The sequence below is a fragment of the Sturnus vulgaris genome, chromosome 14 (genome assembly GCF_052056855.1).
Source record: "Sturnus vulgaris isolate bStuVul1 chromosome 14, bStuVul1.hap1, whole genome shotgun sequence".
NCBI classification, from domain to species: Eukaryota; Metazoa; Chordata; class Aves; order Passeriformes; family Sturnidae; genus Sturnus; species Sturnus vulgaris.
The window spans coordinates 12,251,070-12,263,282 of record NC_142256.1 but is presented as its reverse complement, the minus strand read 5'-3'; the positions used below and the strand labels follow the sequence as shown (position 1 = coordinate 12,263,282).

Here is a 12,213-nt window from a genome sequence, read left to right as displayed (position 1 = left end):
TCCTGCTTCCATGTACCTACAACAGTGCCTGCTCCTTCTCTTCTGCTCCCATCAGAGAGGAAAGAAAACTCCTGCAAAAACAAAGCCAACCCCTCCCCACCTGCCCTCCCACACAGCATTCCTTAAAACCAGAACCGAAACCATTGAAAAAACAATCCAGCATTCACCTAACAAACGTGCAGACAAGACACACGTTGGCATTTGGATCTGCGAGACAACAAGGTGTTTCCAACCGAACAAGTTTAATGCCTCATTCCCATGGGGGATGCACGTTGGGAACTGACCCACAGGAGTTACAGCCAATTGCAAGGATCCCGGGGAACAAAGGACAACTCTTCTCAGCGGCTGCAGAATGGGAATTCTCTGTAGTCCCTTCCAATTTAACCAAACCTCCTGTAAAAAGCAAGCACAAGCTGCTCCTGGCATGGATGCCCTAAGCAAATGGGGCCCTTGGCATCATGACCAGTTCTGCCTTCACCTTCTGTTTTACCGCATAATAAAGACAAATGACTTCCACTTCTCTCCAGATAAGGCAACTAACATAATGTGGATAAATGGGAAGTTAACTACATGAAACATTTTCTGCTTGTTGGGCAATTATTTTTTCCTCATAAGATAACATGATAAATAAAACCTGCTTCTGTACAGATATTTCTCGTTTCAGAAACACATACTTGTTACAGGCCAAGAGAAGACCCTGGGGTTTTTGTTTTCGTAAGAAATACAGTAAAAGAAAAAAAAAAAAGAAGTGATAAAGACACAAATGCAGAGCTAACTACAGGCTTGTATATACATTTTTGTTATCCACCTCTAACATGGACTCTTGGTGAACGGGATAGACTGATACTTCCCATTCCTGTTATTCCCAGGATAGCAAGGGAAAAAAAATAAATCAGTATCTTAAAACCAGTGGCAACATAGTAAAAACTGTACACTGTTGTCCATTAACTTAAAAAGCAAAGTCTCTAGATGGTATAAAAGTGAAAGCAGGTGCCTTCTACCTTTGATAATAAAAGTCTTTTCCCCTCCCCCTATGCTGCACAATTATCTCCATTGTCTTTGCATGGCCAAGAACAAAATGCTAAGGAGCAGGGCTGCTTGTGATAGCCCGTTTGTGGTGGCAGCAGAAGTGTTCACGGTCTTGTCGCTCTTGTTGGAGCTCCCAGTGACCTCGGTGGCGTTGAACTCGAACTCCGGGGAGCACTGCTGGAGCTCGCAGCCGCTGCCGCTCTCCTCCCCGCTGCTCTCCTCACCTGTTTGGGGAAACAAACACACCTGCTGCCTCCTCTGCTGGCTGCACAACACAGCAGGGGGAAAAGGCAAGAGTGGGGCTGTTCTGGTGTTTATGAGAGGTAAGCCTGGGTCCCTTGGTTAATGTGATTTCTGTGTGCAGTCATCACGTCTGGGCGATGGAGGCAGCCCAGAAAGTCAATCACATCCCGGGCTGCACCAAAAGCACTGTGAGCAGCAGGTCAAAGGAGGGGATTCACCCCCTTTACTCTACTCATGAGACCCCACATGGAGTTCTGCATCCAGCTCTGGGGCCCCCAGCATAGGAAGGATCTGCTGGAGGGAGTTCAGAGGAGGACAAAGAAATACTCAGAGGCCTGAAACACCCTTTCTATGAGGACAGACCGAGAGAGCTGGGATTGTTGCATTAAGACAAGGGGTAATGGTTTTAAACTAAAAGTACGTAGATTTAGATTTGATATAAGTAAGAAACAGTTTTATGATGAGGGTGGTGAAACACTGTGGCACAGGCTGCCCAGAGCAGTGGTAGGTTCCCCATCTCTGGAAGGACTCAAGGTCAGGCTGGTTGCATGGGGCTCTGAGCAGCCTGATGTAGTAGATGATATCCCAGCTCACTGTAGGGTGTTGGACTAGATGACCTTTAAAGGTCCCCTCTAACCCAAACCATTCTGTGACTCTGTGGGAACACCCCTCCTCACACAGCCTGGCAGAGAGGCCGGTTCCCACCCTCGTCACTAACATGCTTACCCACAGCTGAAGCTTAACCAGCTACCCGTGTTAGCATGAAATCCAATTAAAAGGGAAAAAAGAAAAAGCAAAAAGCAAACAACAGCAAACATACTTATGTCAATGAAGTCGACGTCGTTCCCACTGTAGGCATTCTTCAGCTTGTTGGTCATCACCCGCAGAGCCATGATTTGCCGGCGAATCACCATGTCTGGCTTGGTAATGTCCACTTCAACCTCTGGGTTATTCACTTGACTTGCTAAGCCATTTCCAGTCACTGCGAAGTCATACCTGAAAAGAAACCATTCCTGCTGGTACCAGAGCTGCAGCTCAGCAGGGTCCCATGCTGAAGGATGACACCATGGGAACTCTGCAATGCCATACCTGCTTTCAGTCTGGGTGATATCCTGAGCCCAACAGCATCTTTCCACATGCTAAACTTTACACAGCCCCTCTTACCCCATCTCCCTTCCCTGCAATCTCTGCAGCATGTGGAATGAAGCACTGTTTTCATTTACACTGTGCCACAAGGGCAGGGCAATGACAATCTTCTCCCCAGCTTGAGAAGAAAAGGAAGATCTGGGGTTTATATTAATAATGACTTTCAACAGCATAAATTAGCTCGCTGCAGGCTACAGAGCAATACAAGATGCTGAGATGCCTTGATGCCAGTTAGATGACACTTTTGGGAACACAACCTTGGAGACCATAGTTATCCCACAGAAACCTATAGTAACTGTTGCAGGCAAGAGTGTCATTCTGGCTTTGAGTAATGCACCTTAACCATCAAGCTGGGATACTGAATGTGTGCTTCTCACCACACAGACATGAGATGCAATTTCCCTAATAACCCCAGTAGGAGAAACATCTGTAATGCTGAAAATGAGATCCTGTAGCCCACACATTAGAGAAGGGGAGAGCCAAGATGCTCAGCTTCAGAAGGCGTGCATACTCAGGTCTGAACATATGTACAGCCTCCTGGTTTAAAAGAGAGACTGAGCAACAAAACCCAACAGAATACATCTCCTGACAAGGTATTTGGAGTATCATCTTATACAGCAGCAATAGGACACATTCCCCTTCCCTCCAATTACCTGCCTTGCTAGAAAGATCAGTTTAACAGAAGAAAACATTACTTTTTTTAGTTATGATGCCAATATCAGTATCACAAGAGAGAGAAAAGCCTTTAGCACAGTCTATTGATCCTGAACACCAGGCAGTGAGATGTAAGCATACTCTGAAAAGCATGCTCAAATCCTGTCCTATATACGGGAGTGACAATGATAATGGTAATGACAGTTTTGTTATTATTTGAGATCAATATTGTATGTTTCAAAGAAGTCTGAGACCAAAGTGTGGAAAACTACCAAACTTCTACCTTATTTGAGTAATGGAGAAAATAGTAAAGCAAATTATCTAGCCCAACCCACACAGGATATCCAGCCTGCCCTGTCTCCTTGCCAAGTCTCCATCTCTCCCCTCAGTACTGGTGCCCCTGCACACACTGGGGATATCTGCTACGAAAAGCCCCCAGAAGCTGCTGATAAACAAGATTTCAGGAGGCAAAGCCATTTCTTGTCACGTACACCCAAAACATTGCCCTAGCAGAGTATGGCAGAGTTTTAAGTACATAAAAAACAGTCCAAAAGTTATGAGATCTGGCTTAGTGCTCTGGCCCAAAACTATCAAGGGCAGAACCTGTTATTACTTAGAAAAACTGCTGGAAAACCCCAGACAATGGCTTTTTTTTTTTTTTTTTTTTTTTTTTTTTTTTTTAACTAGAACATCTTGGATTTTTTCCTCAGTAAGAAAAAAAAAAAAAAAGAAAAAATGAGAAACTTTTATTTCCAAAATAAAAGTTAAACAGTTACATAAACCATATGACAAACTCTAGCTTACTCATGTGTTGGCAATTTCTTCCTTACAAGGAAAAAAAAAAAAAAAAAAAAAAAAAGAGTTTTCAAATTTTTTTTCCCATAAAAAATGTGAATGAAATTACTGGCCTCCTTGTGCCACTGACCTCAGCAGTGGAGAAGGTCTCCATCCTCCATCGCCCCTGCCCTTGCTCAAAAAAGAAACCAGTTCCTGGTGCAAACACCAACTGGGGGCACTGGGCAACAGCACCATCAGACAACACAAGCACCTCTGCTATGTGGCTGGGATACAAGATTTTGTATAGATCATCTCCCCAGTTCCACAAACAACTAGTAAGGGGCTTAGGTCCAAGGAGAGATGATCTATTTAGGTATCTAAACTCTGTTCCCTTCCCTAAAAGAAATCCCGACGCAGAGCTTGGACAACACTTTGGTGTTACATTCCAGCTCTTCCATCCACAAAAACAGAAGGAGTAATGGCAGCAGCCTGTCTTGGGCAAACTGTGATCACTCCTGTAGGAGAAAAGGGCTCAGGGAGAGGGGTCAGGACACAGGGAAAGTCTGGGGTGAGAGGGAAAGGGTTAACCAGGGGCAGCAGCATCACCAAACCTGCTCTTGGCGCTCCCATTCCAGCACTCATTCTCATTGACAGTGCCTACAGACATCTTTTCATCATTGCAAATGTTGCCAGGAAGAGATGACCAAAATTTTTTGGCTTGTTTCAGCTTCTCTTTCACATCAGTAACCTATTAAATAGAAGAAAAAAAGAAATACAAGACATAATCCAGAATACCAAACGCTCAGTAAAAGTGAAGTTGGGAAGGTATTTTTTATCACAACAGACGTGTACAGGCCAGATCTTCAGGCTGTGAGTTTTGATGGTTGATTTACTTTTTTAAAACAAAATGAAACACTGCCCCTCAAACACATACTATTCATAAGCCAAGCTTTTAACACAGGCACTTCTCTGATATAGAAGTGCTGAGGTAATTAATGTCTAGAGCTATGGGCAGATTACATCCCTTAGATAGTTTTAAGACAGCCAAGGAATATTAAGAAAGCCTATCAATTAAAAATGGTAAATTACACACTGTGGTACCCGAGTATGAAGCACCTGGGTGGCACCAGCAGGACCAGGCACTCACCAGTCGGTCCAAGCTTGTGCCAGCAGCTGTTGTTGGTCGCTCCTCTGGGTTGTAGGGTCTGAAACGAGCACTGAAACCACCTTCAGAGACAGAGCGAGCAGTCCGGCCTTGGGCGAGTGTTTTTGGCTGGCCACAGCCCTGGAAAACCTATGTGAGAGAAGGAAAGGATTTTATGAAATAAGAGGTCACAAAAGCCTCCCTTTTCCAGGCTCCTGCCCAAAGTACTACATTAGCTTTATACATACTTGAAAGGGCATTCAAGGAAAAACATATTGACAAGAATAGGGAAATAAAACACATTAAATAAAAAAATCCCAAGTGTCCTCTTGGCCCATTTACCTTCTGAGACACCTGCATGCTGTTCTCCTGCATGTTCATGATCGCATCTGAAATTTTCACATCAATGGGGTCCATGACAGACTCAATGTTGAAAGGTCCCTCTAGCCTCTCTGCTACCAGCAGCATCGAATCTAACACAGAGAGAGAAAAACAAAAAGGTTTGTAATGGAGGAGAATCGAACACACAGAGAGAAAAATGAAGCTTTTTAGTGGAGGAGCTTCAGAAATAAGAGTTAAGAAGGATAACAGTTTGAGCACACAGACATTAACCACTGCAGTGTCACCTCTGACCAGCACACATCTCCAGGAAACATTTTGCTCAGTTCCCAGAACTACACCTTCACCAGGCACTTAGAGGCTGCCAGAACTAAACAACAGGCTCATGTACATCAAAAGCCATCACAGCCTGCCAGCAGCAGCCTGTAATCAGCTCCTCCCATCAGAACAAGCATTACTAACACTCTCCTTTCCATGCTCATTTATTAAAGGTTGCCTTGTGTCATTTGTTTTTCAAGACTGTTTTCAAAGCCATCAGCTTCCTCATGCTGTTCTTGAGCACAAGGCACCAACATGCAAGGGTCCAAGACAATCCTTGATACCATCTTTCCCTTATGGACAGCTACAGGCTTTTTCCTGCCTGGGGAGGCCAAGGGATTGCAACTCCTAGCATTACATGGACGATTTGCACCAGGGAGGGAGTCTCTGTGAGAGCAGGGTGAATGCTGTGCACTCATGATGTACCTGGCACATCTCTAAGCAAGGGGAGATGCAAAGTCTCTCAGCCAACACTGGGTCACTCCTCCTGTGCCAACATGCACGTCCTCATCAAATGCATCATTAAACACAGCAGCTACTGGACCATCCACTACTTCCTCCGGGAAATCATTACTGGCATTAAGGCTTTTACCCTGCAATGCATTTAAGGCCTTTCTGGCTCTCCCCTACAAGGTGCCTCCAGGAATACACCTGGCACTAAGCTCTTGCCTCTTGTCCCCCATCACAACTTTAAATTACTGTTAGCTTTCACTGTGGTCCCTCAACCCCAAAGCATTTGCTGGTCTCCTCTCCTGCATCACTTCATGACGCTCTGCCACAAACTCATCTTTTTCCATTTGCATGCAATTCTTCAATTTTTCCTAGCCTGAGTGGTGAGGACACAACAGCCCCTCTGGCCCCAAGGAGCTCCTCCCTGCTCCTAAGATATGCCTGGTCCTTTCCATTAACAAGAAATGGGTGTTTCACATTCAGTCTATTAATCTTTCTCATGACATTCATCCTCCTCCTAAGTGCAGAAGGTACTTTGCACAAACAGAAAACTTCTGTGGGCTCTGGCTATCTGTTAAAGTCCTATAAAGTAACTCACATACTGAACAATTTAGTAATAGCTCTGCCTTAGTGCCCAAGTCCTGTTAAATAAACTACATTAAATAAACCACAAATTATGAAAAATATACAACTAAGCTATTTGAGTATTATTAAAGTTATTATTATTATTAATGAAAAAAACAACAAAACACAACAATTACAATAATAATCCAACACCATAACCCCTAACATGAACTGCAGATGCCTTCCTAGCCCGTAAATCCACTTTTTAAAAAAACCTCAGTATTCTAAAAATTTGCTGGGTGTTAGTTAAAGGACTATCATTCAATTAACCCCCTTTCACTCACTCAGCTCCACCAAGGTGTGGGTGTTTAGGGAGTGAGCTCCAGAGGAGCTGGAGGCCCCAGGAAAGGCCCTCACTCTGCAGGCACACACCACCAGCATCAATGACAGAGCTCTTGCAGGGCATGGCTGGAATTTCACTGTCAGGGACTACAAACAGGTCTGAACTAAATGCATTAAAAAAAAAAAAAAAAAGGGAAAAAAAAAGGAGATGGTAATAACAAATGAAACAAAGAGTCTTAGACTGTATTGTGGTGGGCTCCAATAAAGTGATGCTTCAAATCTCTGAGTAATGACTGCTAGCATGAATATACCATTGTGCCGGAGGAGAGAAAAATGCTTTTGATGTGCTACCAAATGGAGACTTTTGTAAACAAGTGGAGCACAACTTAAATGTGTTCATCATTGTCAAAGCTTTTGGGGTTTTTCACGCACATAAAGAACATCCCGGTGCAGCGTGCAGGAAGCCGCTCATTTCAAATAAAAATATTATGAATAGACAGATAATAAAACACACTAAATGCACAGGTTTTTTTTTTAAAAAAAGAAAAATCATTCCATTTTGTAACTACTTAATTCTCTGAGTGGCCAGGAAAGGCCACAGATCAATAAAGTGTTTGTGAAAGACTGAAAGGAAACATAAACCCCAATTCTTCTGGCTGTTTGGCATCTTTGTAAACTTTGAGCCGGGCAGGCCATCCACAAGACCATGGGAATGTAGAGCGAATTGGGTCCTTTGTTAGCAGGGGTGCCATGGCGTTCCATGTATCACAGCCCAGGAATGCAGCCTCTGCTTTGACTGCCGATAGAGAAAATGCATTCGGCCTCCAGCAGAGCTGCCAAAGCTGGCGAGAAAAGATAAGGAAAGTAGTAATTGGAGTTGGGATTGATACTGGCAAGGAACACTGAACGAAATAAACTTTCATTAGAAAGGGGTGGGGAGGAGCAAGGGCTGAGGTGGGGGGGCTCTGCCTCATCCACAGCTTTGATTTTGGAGGCATCCTGCAAACTTTTACCTCCCTGCAGGAGCTGGCTGGTGTCCCCAGAGCAGTGGTTCCCTCTGGCAGCCCTGTCTGACGTTGCTAAGGCTGGCTGGGGTTCAGGGCACCACTGCCCGCAGGAGGGAAGGCTCCTGCTCCAAAAACCAACCTTCTGAGCAACTCATCTCCCAGAAAGATTTTCCATTATGGGGAGGAGAGAGCAGCTGATTACAAATAACAGTTATTTGCCCCATCTCTTGTGCAAAGTAAATGATATTTATAAGCCATGGTGAGGTGGCTCAGCTTTGCTTCACAAAAAACCTCAACTCTGTCAGTGTGAAAAATGTACCCAGGCCATGTATTACAAACACACAGCATGAAAAAGACTGTCTCTCCTCCCTGTGATGGGGGGATAGAAGTGGATTTAGGTGAAAAAAAAAAACAACCAAGACACACCATCTAGCACCATCCCTTAAAGACCCTTTTCCTCTTGCATACATTTGTCCTTGCTACTGGCATTGAGACAATCCTTGGCAACAAAGCACTTCGCTCTCATGAAGGAAAGCAATTCTTTCTCATTGTGCCACCAATAATCAGAAACCCACATCTTCAGCCTCACTGTCTGACTTGAAGAACAAAAGGCAGTTTTCAGTCTTAACCCCAAGATCTGATTTAAAAGGGGAAGGAAGGAGGGGGAAGACCTTGACCATTCATTAACAGCAATCTTTTTTTTTTTTTTTTTCTGCGGAAAAAAATTCTTTGCACACAAAGTAGTACTCCAGATATGTATATGGAGCCTGAATTCGACATCTTTGAGCAGAGTAAACCTTTGTGGAGAAAAAAAAAATCATGAAAAGGCACTGGAGATTAACACTGTTCATTCAGGAAAGCTCCAACCCCCCAACAGCCTGTTTGAAACAAAGTATACCCCTGTCTAATTGGTGTACAATTGTGTCAGGAATAGAGGGAGAAATAATTTAGATAGTTAAAGGAGAGAAAAGAGTACAATTCGGTCATTATTTCATACTCCTCAGCTTTAAATGGTACTTTGGAGAAATAAGGAATTACAAAGTCTTCTTGTCTCAAAAAACCTACAAACTTTACATCCCAGCTTTACATAATTGACTTACTTACAGACCCACTAGCACATACAAATGTGTATTTCACATGCACCCACATTCATACAGACTTGCAGCACTTGCTACAACTTCTCTGATTTAACTATTTTTAAATTGATTTGATAGGTTCAAAATCTGCTTTTGACTCGTAATAAATCATTGCCATAACGTGGCACTTAAACCCACAATGCAAAATATCATCGAGACCATGGAGGTGAGTTTTGGGGATTTTGTGAGGTGGTTTGGGGGGAATTTTTTGGGGTGTTATTTCTTCAACTATTTAAACCTTTAAACACACACACAAGATATTTGTGGCATATAACCTGCCCTAAACACCAGATATATTTAATTTAATTTGTCTCAAGTGGCAAACTGAGAGAGAAACCAAAGTCTGGAACATAACCAGCACCTGTTCCCTTATTAAATTGTCTAAAGAAAGCACAGCTTAAGTTTTCTGTATCTGTACTCCACTGCAACCATCAACACAGAGTGCAAGAACCAAGCAAATACTGCCAATAAATGTAATGAAGCTTAATACCATACTTAAGTAATGAGTGGGCAAGAAGCCCTTTGGGGAGGAAGCACTGCAAGAAGAAAGCTTTGCTTCCAACCTGGAATCACATGTATTTATTTTGTCTTGTTTAATAATCTTAATTATTGTAGGCAGTCCCTGATCAGTCTCGTGTGACAGGGCTCGCCGGCTTCCCCCGAGGTTCGTTTTTAGCTGCATACCACCTACAGCAATTAGCTGCTTGTGCTTTTGTCTGTTTTCTGGCATTATGCCCTTCCCTTTCATGGGATTCTTCTTTTCTACTTGGACTAGATGTTTGCAAGTCTCCTGGCTTTGAGCTATTTCAGCAACAATTGTAGTTGAAATACTTAATATTCTCATGAGAAAGAGGGCTGTGAGGACTGGGGGGTGGGGTGTCAGCCTCCCAGAGAATGACTTGGAAACCCAACTTAGTGTCACACTTAGCTCCCAATGTGGAATACACACACACACACAAAAATGCTTTCTGAAAATAACACCCTGCACACATTCAGTTGGCGTGGACAGCAAAGTGAAACATCCAGTGCACAAAACACAGGAAAACAAGTTCTAAGACATAAATGTAGCCTGAAATGTCAGCTAGCAGAAATTTCCTTTTCTTAAAATCCTGCACTTAGTGAAAAAGACATCTTTTCTTTCTAACAATCTTTTTTTTCCATGAGTGGAATGAGAAGAGTACCACAGCTTTTTCAGTAGCAGCAGATACTTTACACGTGCACTTCATCACACATTAACCAGAGTAAAGCGACTGCTCCCACAGGATGCTCAATGACAGATAAATCAAACCTCCTGGAAAAGCAGCACAAATGAAAATATTTAACATTATCTATTGCCTGTGCCCCAAAATGTGGTGCACTGCCAATTCTGGTGAGCCTTGACCCAAGGTAGAATTTAACATTTCAGTCTTAATTTTACATATTGAATGATACTGTGTATAAGCACAGAACAGAAATAACAACCAGGAGAAAGAGGATGGCAAAAGCATTCACACAGTGTCACGCAAGACCTGCTGACATTGCAAAAGCATGGTGGACAAGCACCAAATGAGCTGTTTAAAAACAGATTCAGATATGTCCTATTCAATTTTTTAGTGTAAAATCCAGGCCTACAGCTTCTTCCAAAGCTCTGCATGACTGGCAAGGAGACTCCCAGGCTGCTGAAGGAGAAAACTGACTTCAGGAAGGACAGCTGTATGGTGACAACAAGGTGTAAGTAGCACAGAAAAACCAGCTTGTACACATCCTTGGTCCAGCAAGAAGAAACATTCCAAGCCTACAAGCCCATGCCACCTCCATCCTCCTAAAGCTTGCTGCAACAAAAGTCACCGGCACAACATTCTCATTTATTTAGAGGTTAATGTGAAAAGGTGTGCTGTACACAGAGGTGTGGAAGGAAAAGATACCCATCACAGATACCTGAAAAGCCTGCTACAGCTCAGCACAGCCACTCACAATACTATTCAGGTGAGGGACACAGTATCAGTGCACACTTACATGCAGTTTTAATCCATACTGCCTTACCCATAAAGATATTCCACTCGGCATCCAAGTCCCCTTGGTTGGCCAAGCAGCCTCTCATGACATTAAAGCAGTAGTTGTAGCAGGGCTTCACTGACACCAGACCTCGGCAGTGTGGGCAGTACATCATCTTCAGCAGTGCTCGTGTAGCCTGCGGCGTGGGGTTCACCTTCACGAGAGACAAAGACAAAAGGACAAGAAAATTAGCCCTCAGTCACTACAGCCAAAAACCCCACACATTTACCCCAAGGTGCATGGGACAGAGACGTGCAGAAGAGATGCAGAGGGCTCAGCCATCACCATCTGGTCCCTGCTCATGTGTCCAGAGATTTGGGGAACAGATGAAGGGATCTGGCTCACCTCCTTGGGTGTACTTGTCACGCCAGGAGGCACAGACAGCCCCCATCTCTGCAAAACATTATTTGCACCATGCAGTACACCCTGTATGATGAGGGACCCCTCCCAGGGCTACAAGGACAGGCACCCCAGGGGACAGGCAGTACTCAAGCTCAGCAAAGGCAGTAAAATGCGTTCAAGTCAAAAGATATCACACAAGGCTGCACTCTCTTGAGCCCTGCTGCAAACACATGTGGAAGATGATGATACTGGGATTTTTCAGGAAAAAGTGGGATGTCAAGACAGGATGTCTGACATGATCCCTGTAGCAAACCCACCAGGAGCATGTCCTCCTCCTTGGCGGGGCTGTGGCTCTTCCTGGACAATTGCCCAGCAGGGCTCTCCAGCACAGAGACCAGCTCCTTTATATAACATTCACGTCCCTCGACACACCATTCACATGACAGACACCCGGGTTCATTTAAACTCAGCACTCATCCCGCTCAGTAACACCATTCCCCACACTCGAAGGAGGTGGCAGCTACAACCCTGCAGCTGAGGACAAGCTGGGAGGACCCTCAAAGCCACTGTGCAGCCGCTGGGTGTGTGAGTGGAGCTGTCTGCAGCAGGCACGTCACCCTGAGCCCTCAACAGGGCTCTTTTCCAAAGTGACTCATGGTCATTCATGTTTGATTCACCCTCTGGCCCA

At 44.1% G+C, this 12,213-nt stretch overlaps 1 protein-coding gene across 1 annotated transcript in view; it reads right to left on the bottom strand.

The window, feature by feature from the left end:
* Positions 1-223: 223 nt before the first annotated feature.
* The window catches only part of GPC4 (glypican 4), a 65,989-nt gene continuing 53,999 nt past the window's right edge, over positions 224-12,213 (bottom strand). Inside the window, exons 4-9 of the mRNA XM_014887314.2 lie at positions 11,172-11,337; positions 5,336-5,466; positions 4,997-5,143; positions 4,461-4,597; positions 2,093-2,268; positions 224-1,253 (exon numbers count right to left, since the gene is read on the bottom strand). Of these exons, the coding sequence (XP_014742800.2) occupies positions 1,045-1,253; positions 2,093-2,268; positions 4,461-4,597; positions 4,997-5,143; positions 5,336-5,466; positions 11,172-11,337 (966 nt within the window). The 3' untranslated portion in view covers positions 224-1,044. The remainder of the gene's footprint in view (positions 1,254-2,092; positions 2,269-4,460; positions 4,598-4,996; positions 5,144-5,335; positions 5,467-11,171; positions 11,338-12,213) is intronic.